The sequence below is a fragment of the Engraulis encrasicolus genome, chromosome 12 (assembly GCF_034702125.1).
Source record: "Engraulis encrasicolus isolate BLACKSEA-1 chromosome 12, IST_EnEncr_1.0, whole genome shotgun sequence".
In the NCBI taxonomy this organism is placed as follows: Eukaryota; Metazoa; Chordata; class Actinopteri; order Clupeiformes; family Engraulidae; genus Engraulis; species Engraulis encrasicolus.
In genome coordinates, this window is record NC_085868.1 from 42327551 (window position 1) to 42344281 (window position 16731).

Consider the following 16731-nt stretch of genomic DNA (forward strand, 5'->3'; position numbering starts at 1 on the left):
TATAGTCAGAAGAATGAATTTGACTGCTTAATGTATACACACACACACACACACACACACACACACACACACACACACACACACACGTTGATGTTTGCTTAATGTACACACACACAGGTGCGCACACGTGCCNCTGCGCACGCACGCACGCGCACACACACACACACACACACACACACACACACACACACACACACACACACACACACACACACACACACACAGAGGATGCAAGCACAACCACACACTCGGCGCTGGCTGGCTGGCTGGGGTAGAAGCTGGCTGAGATGACGAACTGCACTTTTATTCGCCTCCCTCCTGCTCGCCCCCTGAGACCCATCCTAGCCCCCCACCCCACCTCCTGACACCAACGTCCTTCAGGTGACCTTTGAACTCTAATCACAGAGGTCGCGAGGAGGGGCGTTTCTCTCTCTCTCTCGCTCTCTCGCTCTCTCTCTCTCTCTCTCTCGGCCTCTGCTGTGCCAACTAATCGATCGACTGATGGAACCGCTTGACTGTCGGACAGTTTGAGCGACCGACGTGGGCTGAGTTTCCCAAAAACACTTAAAGCAATACTTAAGCCTCCATAGTACGTCAGTGTGAGGTGCCCCTCAGGCAATGTATTAGGAAAAGGTATCACATCTCTAAAAGTTTAAAATTTTCCTTAAACATGTACCTAAAATGCTAACACATAGTGTCCAATGAAAAGTGGTGCATGTATGAACTTTTGGTGCTGATGTGTGACCTATTCCTGATCGACACCTTATTACCCGTACTTACAAGGGCGGGACCATTACTAATCTGTTAGCAGATGCTACAGCTTAACCATTCAGAAGGGCTTCAACAATGATCGTCTATTAGAGTGAGCTAAGTCAAACTCCGCCCACTCAATGCCAAGGAGTGTGCTCAAGTTCGGTCTCCTAAGGGGGCATTGTCCCCTCCTTCTCTTTCTCTGATGCTTGGTTGGTGGATTGCATAAAATGTGTGCTTCCGCCATGTACAACGGAAAGGGAATTCCATTAATTCTCAACCGCAAGTCTCCAAAGGTCTCCTAACCGATGGGCTCCTAAAGGGGTGTTCACCTGCTGTCATGTGGATCCCAGAGAAGAACGAACATGAAGAATGTTACTCTAATATACGATCATTGGCTACAAGCAGCCTAACCGGAGATAGACAAAAGTTGAAGTGGGTGAGATAATAAGGTGGTTATTGCCTAGGGGGCCACCTCATATTTAGGAACTCCTGAGGCTGAAGTATTGCATGAATGTTGTTGGGAGACACAGCCCTGGGGAGTATTCCACAAACCTGGTTCAGGAGTAAACCAGTTGAAGTTAACCTTGAGGCAGTCGTACATCTGCTAATACTAGAGCCCACCACACTTCATTTTCATAACTAAATGAATCATGTGGGCTGTCTATATTAGCATGTTTACAGCTTCCTGTAGGTTAATTCAGCCAGGTTTACCACTTAAAGGTGGGGGTGTAGGTTATGATGTCACAATGGGGACTCCCCCTGGGTTCTACTGTAAGGTTCTATAGTCTCTGAATTATTCATTCAGGAATGGGTTCGCCGTGTTTGTAAACACGATGTTGTGAAGAGGGGCACGACACTGGCATCAACCACGTGAGCTAATTTTTTGACCGACAGCGGTTTCCAACAATCAGAGGTTGAGTTGTGCGCAGCTAGTTTCGCGCAGTCAGGGGGAATAAAAAAAATTAGAACCCATGTATTCAGAGACTATAGAACCTTACAGTAGAACCCAGAGGGAGTCTCCACTGTGACATCATAACCTGCACCCCCACTTTTAACCGTGGTCTTGGAAATACCCCCCCATGCTCTGCCACCCCTCCCTCCAGCGACTGCTGTACAGTGGAGCTCTGCCTGAGTATCCTCCACCTCCTCGCACAGAAGAGATGGATCTATTTTTATAAAAAAGAAAACAAACGGGGACGACCTGCAAACCTGCAGCGGAGTTTGGTCGTCACCCTTTCTTCTGAGTTGTTTTGGCCTTTTTTTTTTGGTTTGTTATTTTTTCTGTTTATTCCGTTTTGTAAGAGATATTTATGGATACGTATTTGCTTTTTAAAGAAGAAACCATTAGCTTGTAGGTCCCAATTTGATGGGGATTTTTTTTTGTTGGTGGATTATTGTGTTACCATAAGAAAAAAAAAATTACTGGTTTGACAAAAAAGGTAACTAAAGACATTGTTTGGTGCACAGAACCCTCAGTTCATACAGAGTGAGTTTCTGTTTTTCTTACCTGACTTCATCACTTCGCTAATTCACACACACACGGAAAAAAAAGTCACCCTTTTAAAGGTTCCCAATCGGAGGCAGCATGCTGTGTACGTGGGTGCGTGTGTTTGTGTGAGTGTTTGTGATGTCGTGCATGACCTTTTTGCTTCATGAAGTTAATGCATCTAGAACAGAATGGAGTGTACTGTATGTATGTGTGTGTGTGTGTGTGTGTGTGTGTGTCATTCACGTGGAACCCGAATGGTGTGTGTGTACGTTGTTGTACGTGTCGTAAGAGTACAACAGCACGTCTTTTAAAGGACATCTCACACTCGTGCATTCACACAATTTATGCCATGGCCAAGTGTTGCTCAGCCTGAAATCGAGGACATCAGCCCTGCACCGGAAACTGATCACTGCACCTTTCAAACCCTCCAAAAAAAAACAAAAACAAACAAAATAAAAAGGAAGGCGTGAGTGCGCTTGAAGGAGTGTGTGTGAATGAGTGTGTGTTAGTGTGTTAAGTTCTTGTAGTTGGTGCCTCCCCAATGACACTAAGCTGTTTGCAGTGTTACCATGGAAACAATCAATCATGTGAACTGCCTCTATTTTTCAGTGGATCGGTTTAAAAAAAAAAAAAGAGTGCACACACACATGCACGCAGACATACACACCTTTGGGGCAATGTGACTGGCTCTGAGGTTACTTAAGGGGTGAAGTGCCACAGCAATGCATTTGTAATAAAAAAAGAAAAGAAAACAAACAGATATGTAACTTTGCTTGATGTTTTGCTTGATTTTTATGTGAAGGTTTGCTCTCTTCCACTGTACAAATACTCTTGTAAGTGGCAGGTTTCTTAAAACAACAAACACTACACTTTGATATTTATAACGCAAAAAAAATAGCTGTTAACAAAATGTACATCTTTTTGCTGAAAGAGTCTTGTATAAAAAATAAAAAATTTGAAAGCTTTTTGTACAAAAAAACCCTGCATGATTGGTGTGTTTCCTTTGAAGATTTAATGTTAGCCATGAGATCTGCTGCCCCCTGGAGGAAGGCAGAGGCAAAACAGGATTACCAGTGCAAATAGGAAAAGGGCGTCATGAATCTGTACAACGGTCTGAAACACCATGGGCACAGTTAAGTGTGATTTCACATGCTGCTCACTACCATTTTTTGACAGCTGTCGTCAATTATCCTGCCTAAACTTTCCGCTTCCTTGTCTCCTGTTGAGTTTGATTGGCAGTTCATAGATGGTGCAGAGACGTATATCTCTATATACGGCTCTGAGATGATGTGGACTATCCTGCCATCTGCTGGGCCTTGGTGTGATCTGCTGCCTGTCACAATAAATGTACCCATATGACGCCATGGAACAATACTTCCTCCATACCTTATTATTATTGGCAATGTATTTTCCAGCCAGCAAGCCTCTTCATTCACGTGATGCCAACGACACTTTAGTGCATCATTTTGAATCCTAAAGTTCAGTACCAATGATGCGTAAGCATGACAATTCAGTTTTATGGTGTGCTGTTGAGAGACATAGAATTCAATTTCCTGTGGGTGTTGGAAAAAACACCCAAAAAGCTGAAATGGTTTGTCACTGCTGGGTTGTATGATTCAAAAATGTCATTCAGTGACTAGAATACACCAAGGTATCTAAGGCCAGAGTAAGACTTAAATGACGTGACCAGTTTACCTTAAAAGTAGCCTCAATGTAAAGTGTCATAACTAATCAAACCAAACTGTAGGTGGGGACCCCATTTGCCATAGCTGCATCTTAGGCCCATATTTCACTAGTGCAGGGTTGGGGAACCTTTTTCATTCATTCATTGAAGGCAGCCACCTTTACAACAGACCCCACTTTATCTATCCCCTGAATGTAACTTAATTGTATTGCAAATGTAATTTCTAAGATTCCTTTATGAAATATGTAATATTTCATATGAAGCTGCACAACATTAAAATTATATTGAGGGGGCGGAAAAAACGGCCGTAAACGGCCCTCAAGACATAGGTTCCCCACCCCTGCACTAGTGTAACATCATAATACGGAAAACAGAGTTTTGCCACACCAGATCAAACCAACGTGTTCCCCCAAATACTGGTATTGGATCCATGCATTAATTACCAAGACAAAGTGGTAATGTGGACCAAGATGAACTCCAAATTGCTCACATTAATTGCTCTTGGGAAACACTCACTCTTGAACATTATCTTCAACTCCACAGCAACAGTCTTAACTCTTAGCAGTCTGAGATGTGGTGAGGGCCAGATTATAAAGTCATGAGTCACGGGGGCACGCCTTGGGGCGCCATTGAGGGCTGCCCCCTTGCACGAGTGAGGCATAAATGCAATTTTGTTGTGTGCAGTGTTCAATGCCATTGAGGGCTACCCTCTTGCTCGGGTAAGGCATAAATGCAATTTTGTTGTGTGCAGTGTGCACTGTTCAATACCATTGAGGGCTACCATCTTGCTCGGGTAAGGCATATATGCAATTTTGTTGTGTGCAGTGTACAGTGTTCAATGCCATTGAGGGCTGCCCCCTTGCACGGGTAAGGCTTAACTGCAATTTCGTGTACAGTGTGCAGTGTTCAACTTACAATGACAGTTGGAGTTTCCCAATTGGGCTTTCACTTCACTTTCACAAATATTCAGAGGCTATTTGAACGTGGCATCTTCTTGAGTATCTTCGGCTATTCCCAGGGCCATTAGGGCTTTTTACCTCTGCCTAAGAGGTTATGTTTTCTGTCATGTTGATTTATTTGTTTGTCTGCCAGCAGGATAACTCAAAAAGTCATGAATGGATTTTGATGACACTTGGTGTAGTTGTTGGAAATGACAAAAGGAATTTCCAAAAGTGATTAAATTGATGTCTCTGGCCTTTGGGTATGACTAACGGGTGTGTTCTTCTGAAGTCCCTGAGTTCTTCTTCTGCTTGGGCAGCTGCTGTTTTGGGGTTTAGGCTTGGCTAGTCATGCTGACCCTCTTCCCTCTGAAAACAAGCCAACAAAACACATAGGCACACATGAGGAAGAGCTTACTAGTACACATATTATTCACAAAATATACGTGGTTTGACTTTGTGTCTTCTCATCTCCAGCTACTGACAAACCACTGTGTGGCTGTGTGTGAGTGTGTTTGCGTGCGTGCATGCGTGCGTGTATGCGTGCGTGTGTGCGCATCATGTGTGTTTTCACCTCCAGTTCCTGGTGTATCCAGCTGAGGGCGCTGCTGATGCGTGTGTAGACCCCTGGCTTGTTCCTCTGCGCGCAGCCTTGGCCCCAGCTGGTCACGCCCACCAGGGTCCAGGTGCTGCCCTCCACCTCACAGGCCAGAGGACCTCCACTGTCGCCCTGGAAACACACAAAACAAACAAACAAACTCCTGGTCGTCAGTGTTGGAACATGCGGAACATGCGCGTGCCTGCACACACACATAGAGCTGCTGACAGCTTTGGCTGGGCCCAGGACAAAGTCATCTGAAAGGGCCCCCCAGCCCAATAGATATAATGCAATGAGGACTGAATTCTGGGCCCCCTCTCCCCCTGGGCACGGGACAGCTGTCCCCTTTGACCACACACACACACACACACACACACACACACACACAGAGGCGCATCTTGTCACCAGGCTAGGCAGGCAGTCGCTTGTGGCCTCGAAGCCCCTGGATGGTAAATAACAGCTCATACTTTACTACAGTAGTGGCAAATTTCTTTCAAATGTTCACTCCTTTTACATTTGTCTCGGGGCCCCAGCTGAACCTAGAATCGCCTCTGCACACACCCCTACCCCTACCTAGGGGTGGGCGATATGGCAAAAATGTTGTATCACGATTTTTCAACATGAAATCTCGATTTCGATTTTTTTATCACGATCTTCCATCCAAAAAATAAAAACAACAAAAAACAACTTTCATATACTTGCAATTTGTAATTTGCAGTCAATAAAATGTTAACACACTGATGATACTCTCATAAAGTGTACAATTGGAATACAATAATGTAAAGAATAAAGTGAAGACAACAACACAAGTGAGAAAACGTCACTCTGATACTGATAATAAACATCCTCACTGCAAGACGATCTATACGATTTCTCCACTTTGGCAGATTCGAGACGATCTTTTACTCAATATCACGATTCACGATTTAATATCGTCATATCGCCCACCCCTACCCCTACCCCTACCCCCTTACCTGACAGGTGTCGGTGCCTCCCTCCAGGTAGCCAGCGCAGATCATCCATGGCGTGATGCTTCCCTGGTGCACCAGCGGCTCGTTACACCTGGTAGTGGAGATCAGGGGCACCTCCGCCACCAGGAGCTGAACACTGCTCTCTCCTGCACACACACACACACACACACACACACACACACACACACACACACACACACACACACACACACACACACACACACACACACACACACACACACACACACACACACACACACACACACACACAGTACAGTTGAGGCTCTATGAAATGTCATGGGGCTCGTTACACTGGGTAGTGGAGATCAGGGGCACCTCCGCCACCAGGAGCTGAACACTGCTCTCTCCTACATATGCACACACGCACGCATGCATGTGCACGCACGCCCGCACGCGCACATCCGCACACACACACAGTTGAGGCTTTATGAAATGTAGATGTAAGACATCAATTATTCCAACTAAAGTGTTGCTTAACTACGGCTGCGGTGTGTGTGTGTGTGTGTGTGTGTGCGTGCGTGTGTGTGTGCGCAGGGTGCGATTTGTAGGGGAGGATGGGGGGGATTGTCCCCCCTTCTGGTTTTTATACCTCCATTTTTCTAACAGGAGTTTAATATTTGCGGTATTTGACTCCATTGATAATGCTTAAAATCTGAAACTTATCCCCCCTTCTGGGTCTTCAACAAATCACACCCTGTGTGTGTGTATGTGTGTGTGTGTGTGTGTGTGTGTCTATGGCAGGGGTGTCAAACATACGGCCCGCCAGAGGGTTCAATCCGGCCCATATGTAAAAAAAAAATAAAAATAAATAAAAATATTATTTTTATTTATTTTATTTTTTTAAAGTTTTTTTTTCAAATGAAATAACCGAAATGCGCAACTACGCCACTCGGGGTAAAATCGAGACCTGCATAGCATTAACCCAATGGTCCCTATACTGTATATACTGTATGTAGTTAAGTGCACATCACACTTCTATTATAAATGGTGAATTTGTACTCTGACAGGCATTTGATAAAGCTCATATATAGAGATCAAATGTTAATACTTCTTATTCGTATTGGTTATAATTAAATAATAAATATAATTGTATTTGTATTGGTTCCTATTAAGCTGAAACTGGAAACGGGATGTTAAAATGCGTGAAAATGCAGGAAATTACATCTAAGAAATTATTTTTTTTTCCCCAGACCCCCCGCGAAACTCAACTGTCCCGTAGTTAATTCACTGACGGTTGGCAATGAATGAATGAAGTCAATGACATTTTGCATAGGATTATCAGTATTGCATTGCTTTCTACATATTCAGTAAGGGTTAACGTTCGGCGAGAAGGTCGCTACCGTGGAATAGCAGCACGACAGAGAGAATCTTTAGACCCCGACGCGGAGCGGAGTATATATGGATATACTTAAATGATTCACACATGGCCGGGACATTTCTTTATTTAATGTTAAGTTTATTATAATTTTTTATGTCAAAAGATTGTTGCTGCGCAAAACAAAACAGTGCCGTTGTGGAACACCGCTAGGCAACAGGTAGCCTAGACAACAGGTGTTGTCTATCACAGCAGCTGATTAGAGTGACAAAAGACCGGACCCCCTGCGGAGTGATATGAAACATTCGGTTTAGCAGTGAAAAGTCTTGTTGCCATTGACAGCGGTCTGATATAGACCAACCCGTCCGTTATCTCAAATATCAGACGTGCGAACGTTGGGGAGCCCCATTGAAATGAATGGAGCATTCGACCGATGACGTCACACCATATAATAAACACACTTAAACGTGATAGTACTGAACACTAATCCTCTGCTTTACAGGGTTTTTTTTGCGATGATGTTACTAATGCGGCCCGCTTGAGGTCCACATGGGTTGTATGCGGCCCCCGGACCAAAATGAGTTTGACAACCCTGGTCTATGTGTTTGTGTGCGTGCATGTGTGTGTGTGTGTGTGTGTGAGCATATGCATCACTATACAGTATTCAGAGAGTACACATATACCTTACGTACATATGTACGCATGTTTTGTGTGTGTTGTGTTCTGCCTCATACATACCGTCGTCCTCTGTGGCCCCCCAGCCAGAGATGAGGCACATGTGTCCCTCCTTGAACATCTCCCCTGAGCTGGGGAGACAGATGGGCTCCACCAGCCCTGTGGACACAACAGGCAGACCCACCCACACACACAATACAATTCAAATTAAATTCATTATATTATGATTTACAGTGCAATATCCCCATTGACCAATGACTCAAAATATTTTGTAATACAACAAAATTACAAAAATCCACGAGGGAATCGCAAGAGCTACTGAAAAGGGCCAGGAGGAACGATTGGTAGAAACCGTTTTTTGGGGCCGCTCAGACATCATGTGGTAGGCTACAACCAGCACTAATGCCCATGAATAAATCCGTAATTGGTAATTAATGTATTGCAATGAATATGCTTCTTATATAATAAAAAAATATGTATGTATATATAATATGCAGTATATTATTTATTTATTTTTTAATCCACACAATAATGGCTTTAGCAGTGGTTGCACCACCCTGACGCGTGCTACTACTGAAATGTCATTGATCTGTGTGCTTATAGTGTATTTGACAGAAAATTACTTACTCTCTTTTATCGCGCTTTTACTGAATCCATTTTATCTTTCTGCCTGGTGTGTTGGTTTAACAATTTGTCCCTGAAAAATAGAAACTCCCTTAACCAAATGTGATGCGATCTGGGAAAACCCTTCACATGGTGGGATTTTACATTTTTGAGATATTGTTAGCATTTGAAAGTCAATTTCAAGCTCTTTCCAAAGGTGTTTTCGTTATTTTCCTATCTTGTCTCTGTCAAATGTTATACTTACCCAAAGTCAACTTAGTCGTTCAGAGGAATTCTGAGAAAAAACACTCTAAAGGTTGAGTATGGAGATTGTGGCCAGAGGAGGTATTGCAACTATGCAAGGCGATTGTGTCCAAAGCAGGTATTGCAACTACTATGCAAGGCACTTGTGGCCAGAGTAGGTATTGCAACTTAGGAAGATGTGAGGTTGAGTATGGAGGATTGTGGCCAGAGTGGGTATTGCAACTATTTTTTCTTTGATTTATTTAATGTGTTTAGTTTTGAGTCAAGGAAACAACTAAGGAAAACAAACAAAAAAATCCTTGTTTCAACACAGCATGGATAGCACGTTATTATGGATAATAATTATTATCATATTAGTAATTATTATTATTAATATTATAGTTATTAGATTACTGTACAATTGAACCATTCTAAGCACTTGGATCACTCAAATTTTTTGTAAGAGTATTGTATTCTACATCAACATAATGTAATGATCCTTCCACACCGCCGTGTAAGAATTTATATCTTTAAGTATCTGCTGTGCAGCATAGGTTTTATTCCTTTAAGTTGCGGAAAGTTAGCTCATTCTCTGCAGGACGGTAATTTACAGTCTAGAATGACCTATGACAGCCACAGATGGTAACAGCAGTGCAGCCTCCTAGTACGATGCTCAGGATGCCTCACTGATGGTGGCAGATACGGGCAAGACAGTTTTTTGGTCAAGGTACCTCTTTAAGAATAGTCTCCTCCTTCTGTATTGTCTCTAGTTGAAGTTTGCTCTCATTCATGACCATAGCACAGCCCCACCCCCCTGAGCATCACCATAACCGAGCTAACTCATCTTAGAAGGGCGGTCCGCCCCCAGTCCCACACCACAGTTGGAGTACTTAGAGTATGAAGTAGGGCCAATGAAATGAATTCCGATATCATGCACATGGAGTCATCCAACTGCATAACTACTAACTTGCACCTTAAATCTAGAATAACAAGAAGAAAGGAAGAAAATGTTTCAGGTTTTTTAGTAGGACTACTTTAGAACGATGAATCAATATCAGTTACCAGTTACTGCTCTTGATATCATCATTGATCATTTTCATGACTCGAAAAAGTAAGCTGAAGAAGCAATAGGCCTACCTGAGTGAAAGCAAAACTTAGGGAATTAATTAATTTAATTTATTTATCAGTATATTTGTAATCCAACGGCACTACTTCTGAGGACAACAAAACACTGGAAAAAAAATATTGTTTGATGCAACAGAGCAAGAGTAGCACATTGCACTTGGCTTTGATATTCAGATTATTATTATTATTATTATTATTATTATTATTATTATTATTATTATTATTATTATAGTAAAAGAAACCAGAAGGCTACTCATCAAACACTACCTACCACATGCATGTTCATTTCAAATCGGCTGAACCAATGTCATTTCATTACTTTTCACTAGGCCTATAGGCCTATGGCGTCTTCCATGTTTTTTTTTGTCTCCCTGAGACCCCCAAACTGCTGGCTAACTGTAGGTCGTCTAATACATAGTGGCCTGTGTGCATAGAATATAATTTCAAATTAAATTGGGTCTATTGATTCTACATGTATAGTTATGTAGCCTATTCGTAATTTACTGCCCAACTTTTGGTTCAGGAAAAGAAATGAATGACGTGTATTGTACATTTCTTACTGTTTAGGGTATGAAGCGAAAATATCAGCAAAATGTATCAGAAATGCAAACATGGGAACCATCAGTGTCTCGGAAAAGTGCATTGAGCGCTCTGCTTGGAGGTAAACATGGTTTTGCACGCTTCAAAACCCACCAGCTCCACGCAAAAAAAAAAAAGAAACAAGCCTCGGATTACTTGTAGTAGCCTAGGCTACAAGACCGTCGAGACCGCTTTGTTTTTTACACCCTGCAGCAGGCAGCTCAGCCATTATAGAAGAGAAAAGGTTTTCTCCGCGCTTATCTTCTTCACTATCTCACGCTTGGCTTGAAATGACGGAGCATCTCAGTTTGACTTTTTAAAATTGACTGTTGAAGATGTGTTAACTGAACCCATTAGGTAGACAAGACATAAATGCATAGGCATAGGCCTATTATTTTTCAAAATCTGAGATGATCCAGTGCGCTTTTATAATGTTAGCACCAGTTATCAAAGATTCTCTATTGTAGCCTACCAAATCCACGACACACGACAATTCAGCACAGCGTAGGCTATTATGACAAAGTGTGTAGGCCTATAGCCTACCAGTGCGGCAAAAGATTTCGCTATGCCTCGGAATAGTAGCCTACAAGAGCACTTTTGACCCTCTGCAGCACGCAGCACAAAAATAGAGAGGAGAAGCGTTTTTCTTCACTGTCTGGTGCGTCGCGGGAAAGGACTGACATGAATTAGGTTTTAACGTCACCGAGTATCTCAGATTGACTCTGGAAACGGAGTGTTGAAAACGTTTTAACTGAACACATGTGGCACGGTTCTAAATAAAAGCAATTTAATCGAGCCCATCTGCGATGATCCGATGAGGCTTCTTTAACCTAAATTACAGAAACCTAACCCTGTCTTGGCCACATCCACATCTTCCAATTCAGCAGTTTATTATGACAAGTAGGACTACACAGCGCAGTAAAAATAAATGAAACCTTTCGCGATAGATAAATCCCGTGGTGGGCGCTTTAGTTTTAGGTTTGCCTGTGAGCTCTCCAATAAAAAAATGAACTCTACATTCCAGTGCCGTTTAGTAGCCTAATCGCAGTTGTAGCCTATAAAAGTCTGCAAGAGGCACATAAGACTGGACTTGACAAGCACGCAGGGCTCGACGGCTCCGATCCACGGAGAGAAGATGTCGCCTATGTTTATTTGTGTTCATTGAAATGTTGTTCCTTCTTTCTTTAGACCTATAACTTGAGGGAAAACTCTGCTTCATCGAGACAGAAGGCGTTCAGATGCGCTGACAATGAGTGGCCAGACCTACACACGTCCAAATTCTGAGCCTTTCAAGTCTATAAACTCCTGCGCGTGCTTATGTTTTCCCTCAACCTCGCGCGCCCCTGCGCTACAAACGTAGTCAGCACGTTGGCTGCGTAGGCAGACTGCTCACGGCTGCCTCCCTTCTCACCACACAGCGGGCCATTTAAATCTTCATTTTAACACATTAAAACAGCGATTTCAGACAAAATATTTTCAGAGATGATAGACAAGATGTTAAACAACAACAATTTAATGAAAAAACGATTTCAGGAAAACACTGCTTCTCGACCTATTTTCGCTGTTTCCTGAGAAAGGGCCAGCGCGACATCCGAAGGGTTTTCCCAGATCGCATCACAAATAGTTAAGTGGTCCAGCAGGCTTATTGGAGAGCCACAACTTAACCCTGAAGCCCTCTACAATAGACAGCTGCAGAGGATAGCTGAGTCCATCTTACAAGATGGCTCCCATCCACTATATAAAGAGTTCCAGCTTCTGCCCTCTGGCCACAGATATAGCCTGCCTGCCTGTCGAACAAAGCGTTTCAGAGGAAGCTTTGTCCCCTCTGCAATTAGAGAAATTAATAATATAGCGTCCAAACACAGGCTATGATTCTCTGTAGGTCTATATGATCATGTTATTTATTGCTTGAACTGTTTTTCACTGTTTTTACTGGTTTTTTTTTAATTCCTTAGACAAGAGTCTTATTTTACTTGGTATTTATCAAGCCAGTTACTTCTCATCATGTATTTTATACTCCTTTTTATCATATATTTAACAATCTATTCTTATTTAGTACCCCTGTCACTTTATGTGACACCATGTCTCTTTGATAGGATGCACTAGGTCACTTTTGGTATTATCCATACACTGTAAACCCAGACATCAAATGTACTTACCAAGACTAATTAAAATGCACTAAAAAATAGAAGTTTGATGGCATTTCTGAAGAATACTGAGTATTGACAACTTATTTGAGGAAATAGTTGTTCAGATGAATATGTTTTAGTTGAATGGATTAAATTCACAAGTTTTGGTTATGACCCCGCCTCTTTTTCTTCAGGCTGCACCAACTGGCCTCTACCCAGATGTGGGCAGTTGAATGTATTCCTGCAGTGTGTTTCATGTTAACAGATCGTTTCAAATTTCAACTGACAATATGGCCACGCTGCAGCATCCAATTTTAAATCAGAATATTGCCACCTAGTAAAATTAGGCTATCTTGTGAAGTGCCTTTGCACAATTGAAAGTCAAATGCTGCATGACATAATTGACATTGCCTACCATCAACCAGGAACAATGGTAGTGCCCAATCAACCTGTCAATTAGTACCTGCCCTCACTTGAGTACATAGGACTGTTACAAGTTCATTGCATTACTACCTGCAGCTGCCACATGCCTGATTACTCTGGTCACATGGTTAACTTTCACCTCTATAAAAACTCAGACTGTCACAATGCTTGAGTTGCTTGCCTAAATGACTGGTTCGCTGGCTCTCTGTCCGGCTTGTTGGTTAGTGAGCTAACTGACCGACCAACTGACTGTTTGTTGGCCAGCTGGTTGGCTGGCTAACTGACTCTTTTGGTTGACTGTATGGCTGGTTTGTTAGCTGGCTAGCCATACAACTGACTTGTTTGTTGGTTAGTTGGCTGACTAACTGAGTGTTAGTTGGTTAGCCGGCTCTTTGGCTGGCTAGCTGACAGCTGACTCTTTTGGTTGGCTGGTGGACTGGTTTGTTGGCTGGCTAGGTATGTAGTTGGTAGTGAGTATTGTGGTAGCAGGTATCCTTTTTGGTGTGTTGCTTACTTGACATTTCAGGATTGTCTAATTATGCTCAACTAGAGTATTCTATGCACACTAGTTAATGTACTATCATCCAGGAGATTACAATAATTAAATGGTAATAATATTGCACATACTGCAGAAACTTGAATTTCTCAGTGGTTATGAATAGTTTGGTCTATTAGTACAAGAGAGCAGTGTGATGTACTGGTTCCATGCCACAGTTGTCTCAGTCATGGTGAGGAATGGGAGGTGCCACACTAACATGGTAGCTACCTCTTTTGTGGTGATGAATGGAGGGGCGGGATCAATTTGGACTTAAGTACATTTAACTTAAACTTTTACATATAAATAGTATATACAACAGTTGAGGTCACAAAAGATTGTAAGTTTAATCATTCATAATTACTTAGTTTTTCTAGGGCAACCACTTTTCTGGGTTTTTGTAAGTAAACTCAACTTATAAGGTTTTACAGTGTATGTTATTGTGGGTTGCTTGTATGTTATGTGTGTCCTATGTCCTGAATGTTTTGTATGAGCGAAGCTCACTTTACTGCAAATCAAATCTACCCTTGGGTACCAATAAAGTAATCTAATCTAATATGTCTATGTCCTTGCATAGTCTAGAGAGAGAAACGTCATTTCATTTTCTTTGTATGACCTGTGCTGGGTGTAATTTTAGGGGGGGTGGTGGGGACATGTCCATACCACTTTTCAGATAAAGCTTGTTCCCACCACTGTTTCACAAATATAATGCAAAAACAGCATAACCAGACAATATGCCATTAAAATGTCCCCACCACTTTTCGAGCCAAACCTACACCTTTGCCTGTGCATATGAAGAAACTGACAATAAAAGCTGACTTGACTTGACTTGCCCTGATTTACAGGACTAACAACCCCAATCCAACCCACCATTGAAGGCGACAGGCTTTGTGAGCTGTAGTAGAGCGATGTCATAGTCCAGACTGTTGGTGCGGTAGTTATGATGCGTAATGATCTTCTGGAGGCCCAGGGACCCCACACTGCTGAGGGGCTGAGTCAACAGGCCCGCATATATACTCCACAGACTCACATCAGAGAACCTGGGACACAATCACATACAAAATTTATATATATATTTGGTTTATTTCAAATGTATGATTGTTTTATTTTCATTCCAGTATTATGCATACTCGTCTTGATTATATACTATGTGTATTGCTGTTTTCTTTTCTCTCTTTTTAAAATTGAATTATTGAGTATGGTAAATGTGCTATAAATGCACTTTTTGTTAAAAACGAAAGTGACAATGATGATACTGTGTGTGTGTGTGTGTGCGCGTGTTGTCTCACCCAGAGACACAGTGTGCTGCGGTGATGATCCACTGCTGTGTGATGATGGACCCTCCACAGACGTGCTGGTTCTGGTAGTGCAGACTGACCTGAGAGAGAAAAAGTGCACACACACATCACTAGAGTGTATGTACCAGTGTGTGTTTTTAATGGGACCATGTTAGCTGTTGCCTGGTTACCACCACACCTAGTCACAAGTGAGATAAGGTGTGGAGACCTGCCTACTGTAAATCCCGTAGGGGGTGTGTGGATTGTTGACTGCCGTTTATTGGTACGTGTACAAACATGGAGTGCATCATAAATTCAATGTAAAATCAGACACTGCACTACAGCTTAAAAAAAATGAGCCTTCCTAGCAAGAATTCCATGCATGCTGTTGTTTTGGAATGTTGCTATAGGACTATATTATCTTACCCATTATATTACCCTGGCGGAGTGATCTACACTAGTGAAAAGGGCCATGCCCAGTTAAAACGACACAGCACAAGAAAAAAACAAAAAAACAATAAGTCTGCACACTGATAAATACCCCCAAATGTGGGTTTATTAGCACGTCTTTGCACTTTGATGAAGGACAATGTGTCCAAAATATAATGCCAATAAAGCTCATGCTGGGGAGCATTTATCAGTCTGTGGTACAGTATTCCCAGCACATGTACTGACCTGCCATGGTGTCTGGCCCTCTCTCGACACGTTGCCCCCCACCACACGGGTGCTGCCCCCCACCACACGGGCATTGGTCCGGGGCCTGGAGCCACACTCTGTACACACACACACACACACACACACACACACACACACACACACACACACACACACACACACACACACACACACACACACACACACACACACACACACACACACATTATTGCATACGTTATTGACAACCACTGACATGATGCTAGAATGGCAGCCATAGTTAAGCAACACATTAATAATTGATTTATTACATCTACAGAACAGTTCATAGAGCCTCAACTGCGTGTGTGTGCGCGTGTGTTTGTGCATGTGTGCGTGTGTCTGTGCGTGCGCACACACACACACAGGTATACAGCTTAACCATCGTCCAGAATCACAGTAGTGATGCACGTCATAGTGGACCAAATGGGTGGAGTAGTGTTTATTTATTTTATATGTAAGCCCAAGGCCCTCTGCATATTGCTTCAGACACGGATAATCAATGGACGAAATCTGACAAAATAGAACTTGTCCCTAATCGGCAGCCGACATCTGTGGACATTGGCGCTTGTGTTGCCAGGTTATATTGAGAACAGTGGAATCGAATGTTGCCAGAGCAGTGCTCTGCTGGCCAAGCCACGCCTTCCTAGTGATGCAACACCTTTGGCCTTGGTTCTAGT

The 16731-nt window shown here is 42.7% G+C and overlaps 1 protein-coding gene across 1 annotated transcript in view; it reads right to left on the minus strand.

Annotated features, from left to right (window-relative positions):
* Positions 1–5199: 5199 nt before the first annotated feature.
* The window catches only part of LOC134459555 (transmembrane protease serine 3-like), a 25967-nt gene continuing 14435 nt past the window's right edge, over positions 5200–16731 (minus strand). The window contains exons 7-13 of the mRNA XM_063211914.1: positions 16034–16085; positions 15371–15459; positions 14952–15121; positions 8508–8603; positions 6437–6579; positions 5422–5594; positions 5200–5233 (exon numbers count right to left, since the gene is read on the minus strand). Of these exons, the coding sequence (XP_063067984.1) occupies positions 5200–5233; positions 5422–5594; positions 6437–6579; positions 8508–8603; positions 14952–15121; positions 15371–15459; positions 16034–16085 (757 nt within the window). The remainder of the gene's footprint in view (positions 5234–5421; positions 5595–6436; positions 6580–8507; positions 8604–14951; positions 15122–15370; positions 15460–16033; positions 16086–16731) is intronic.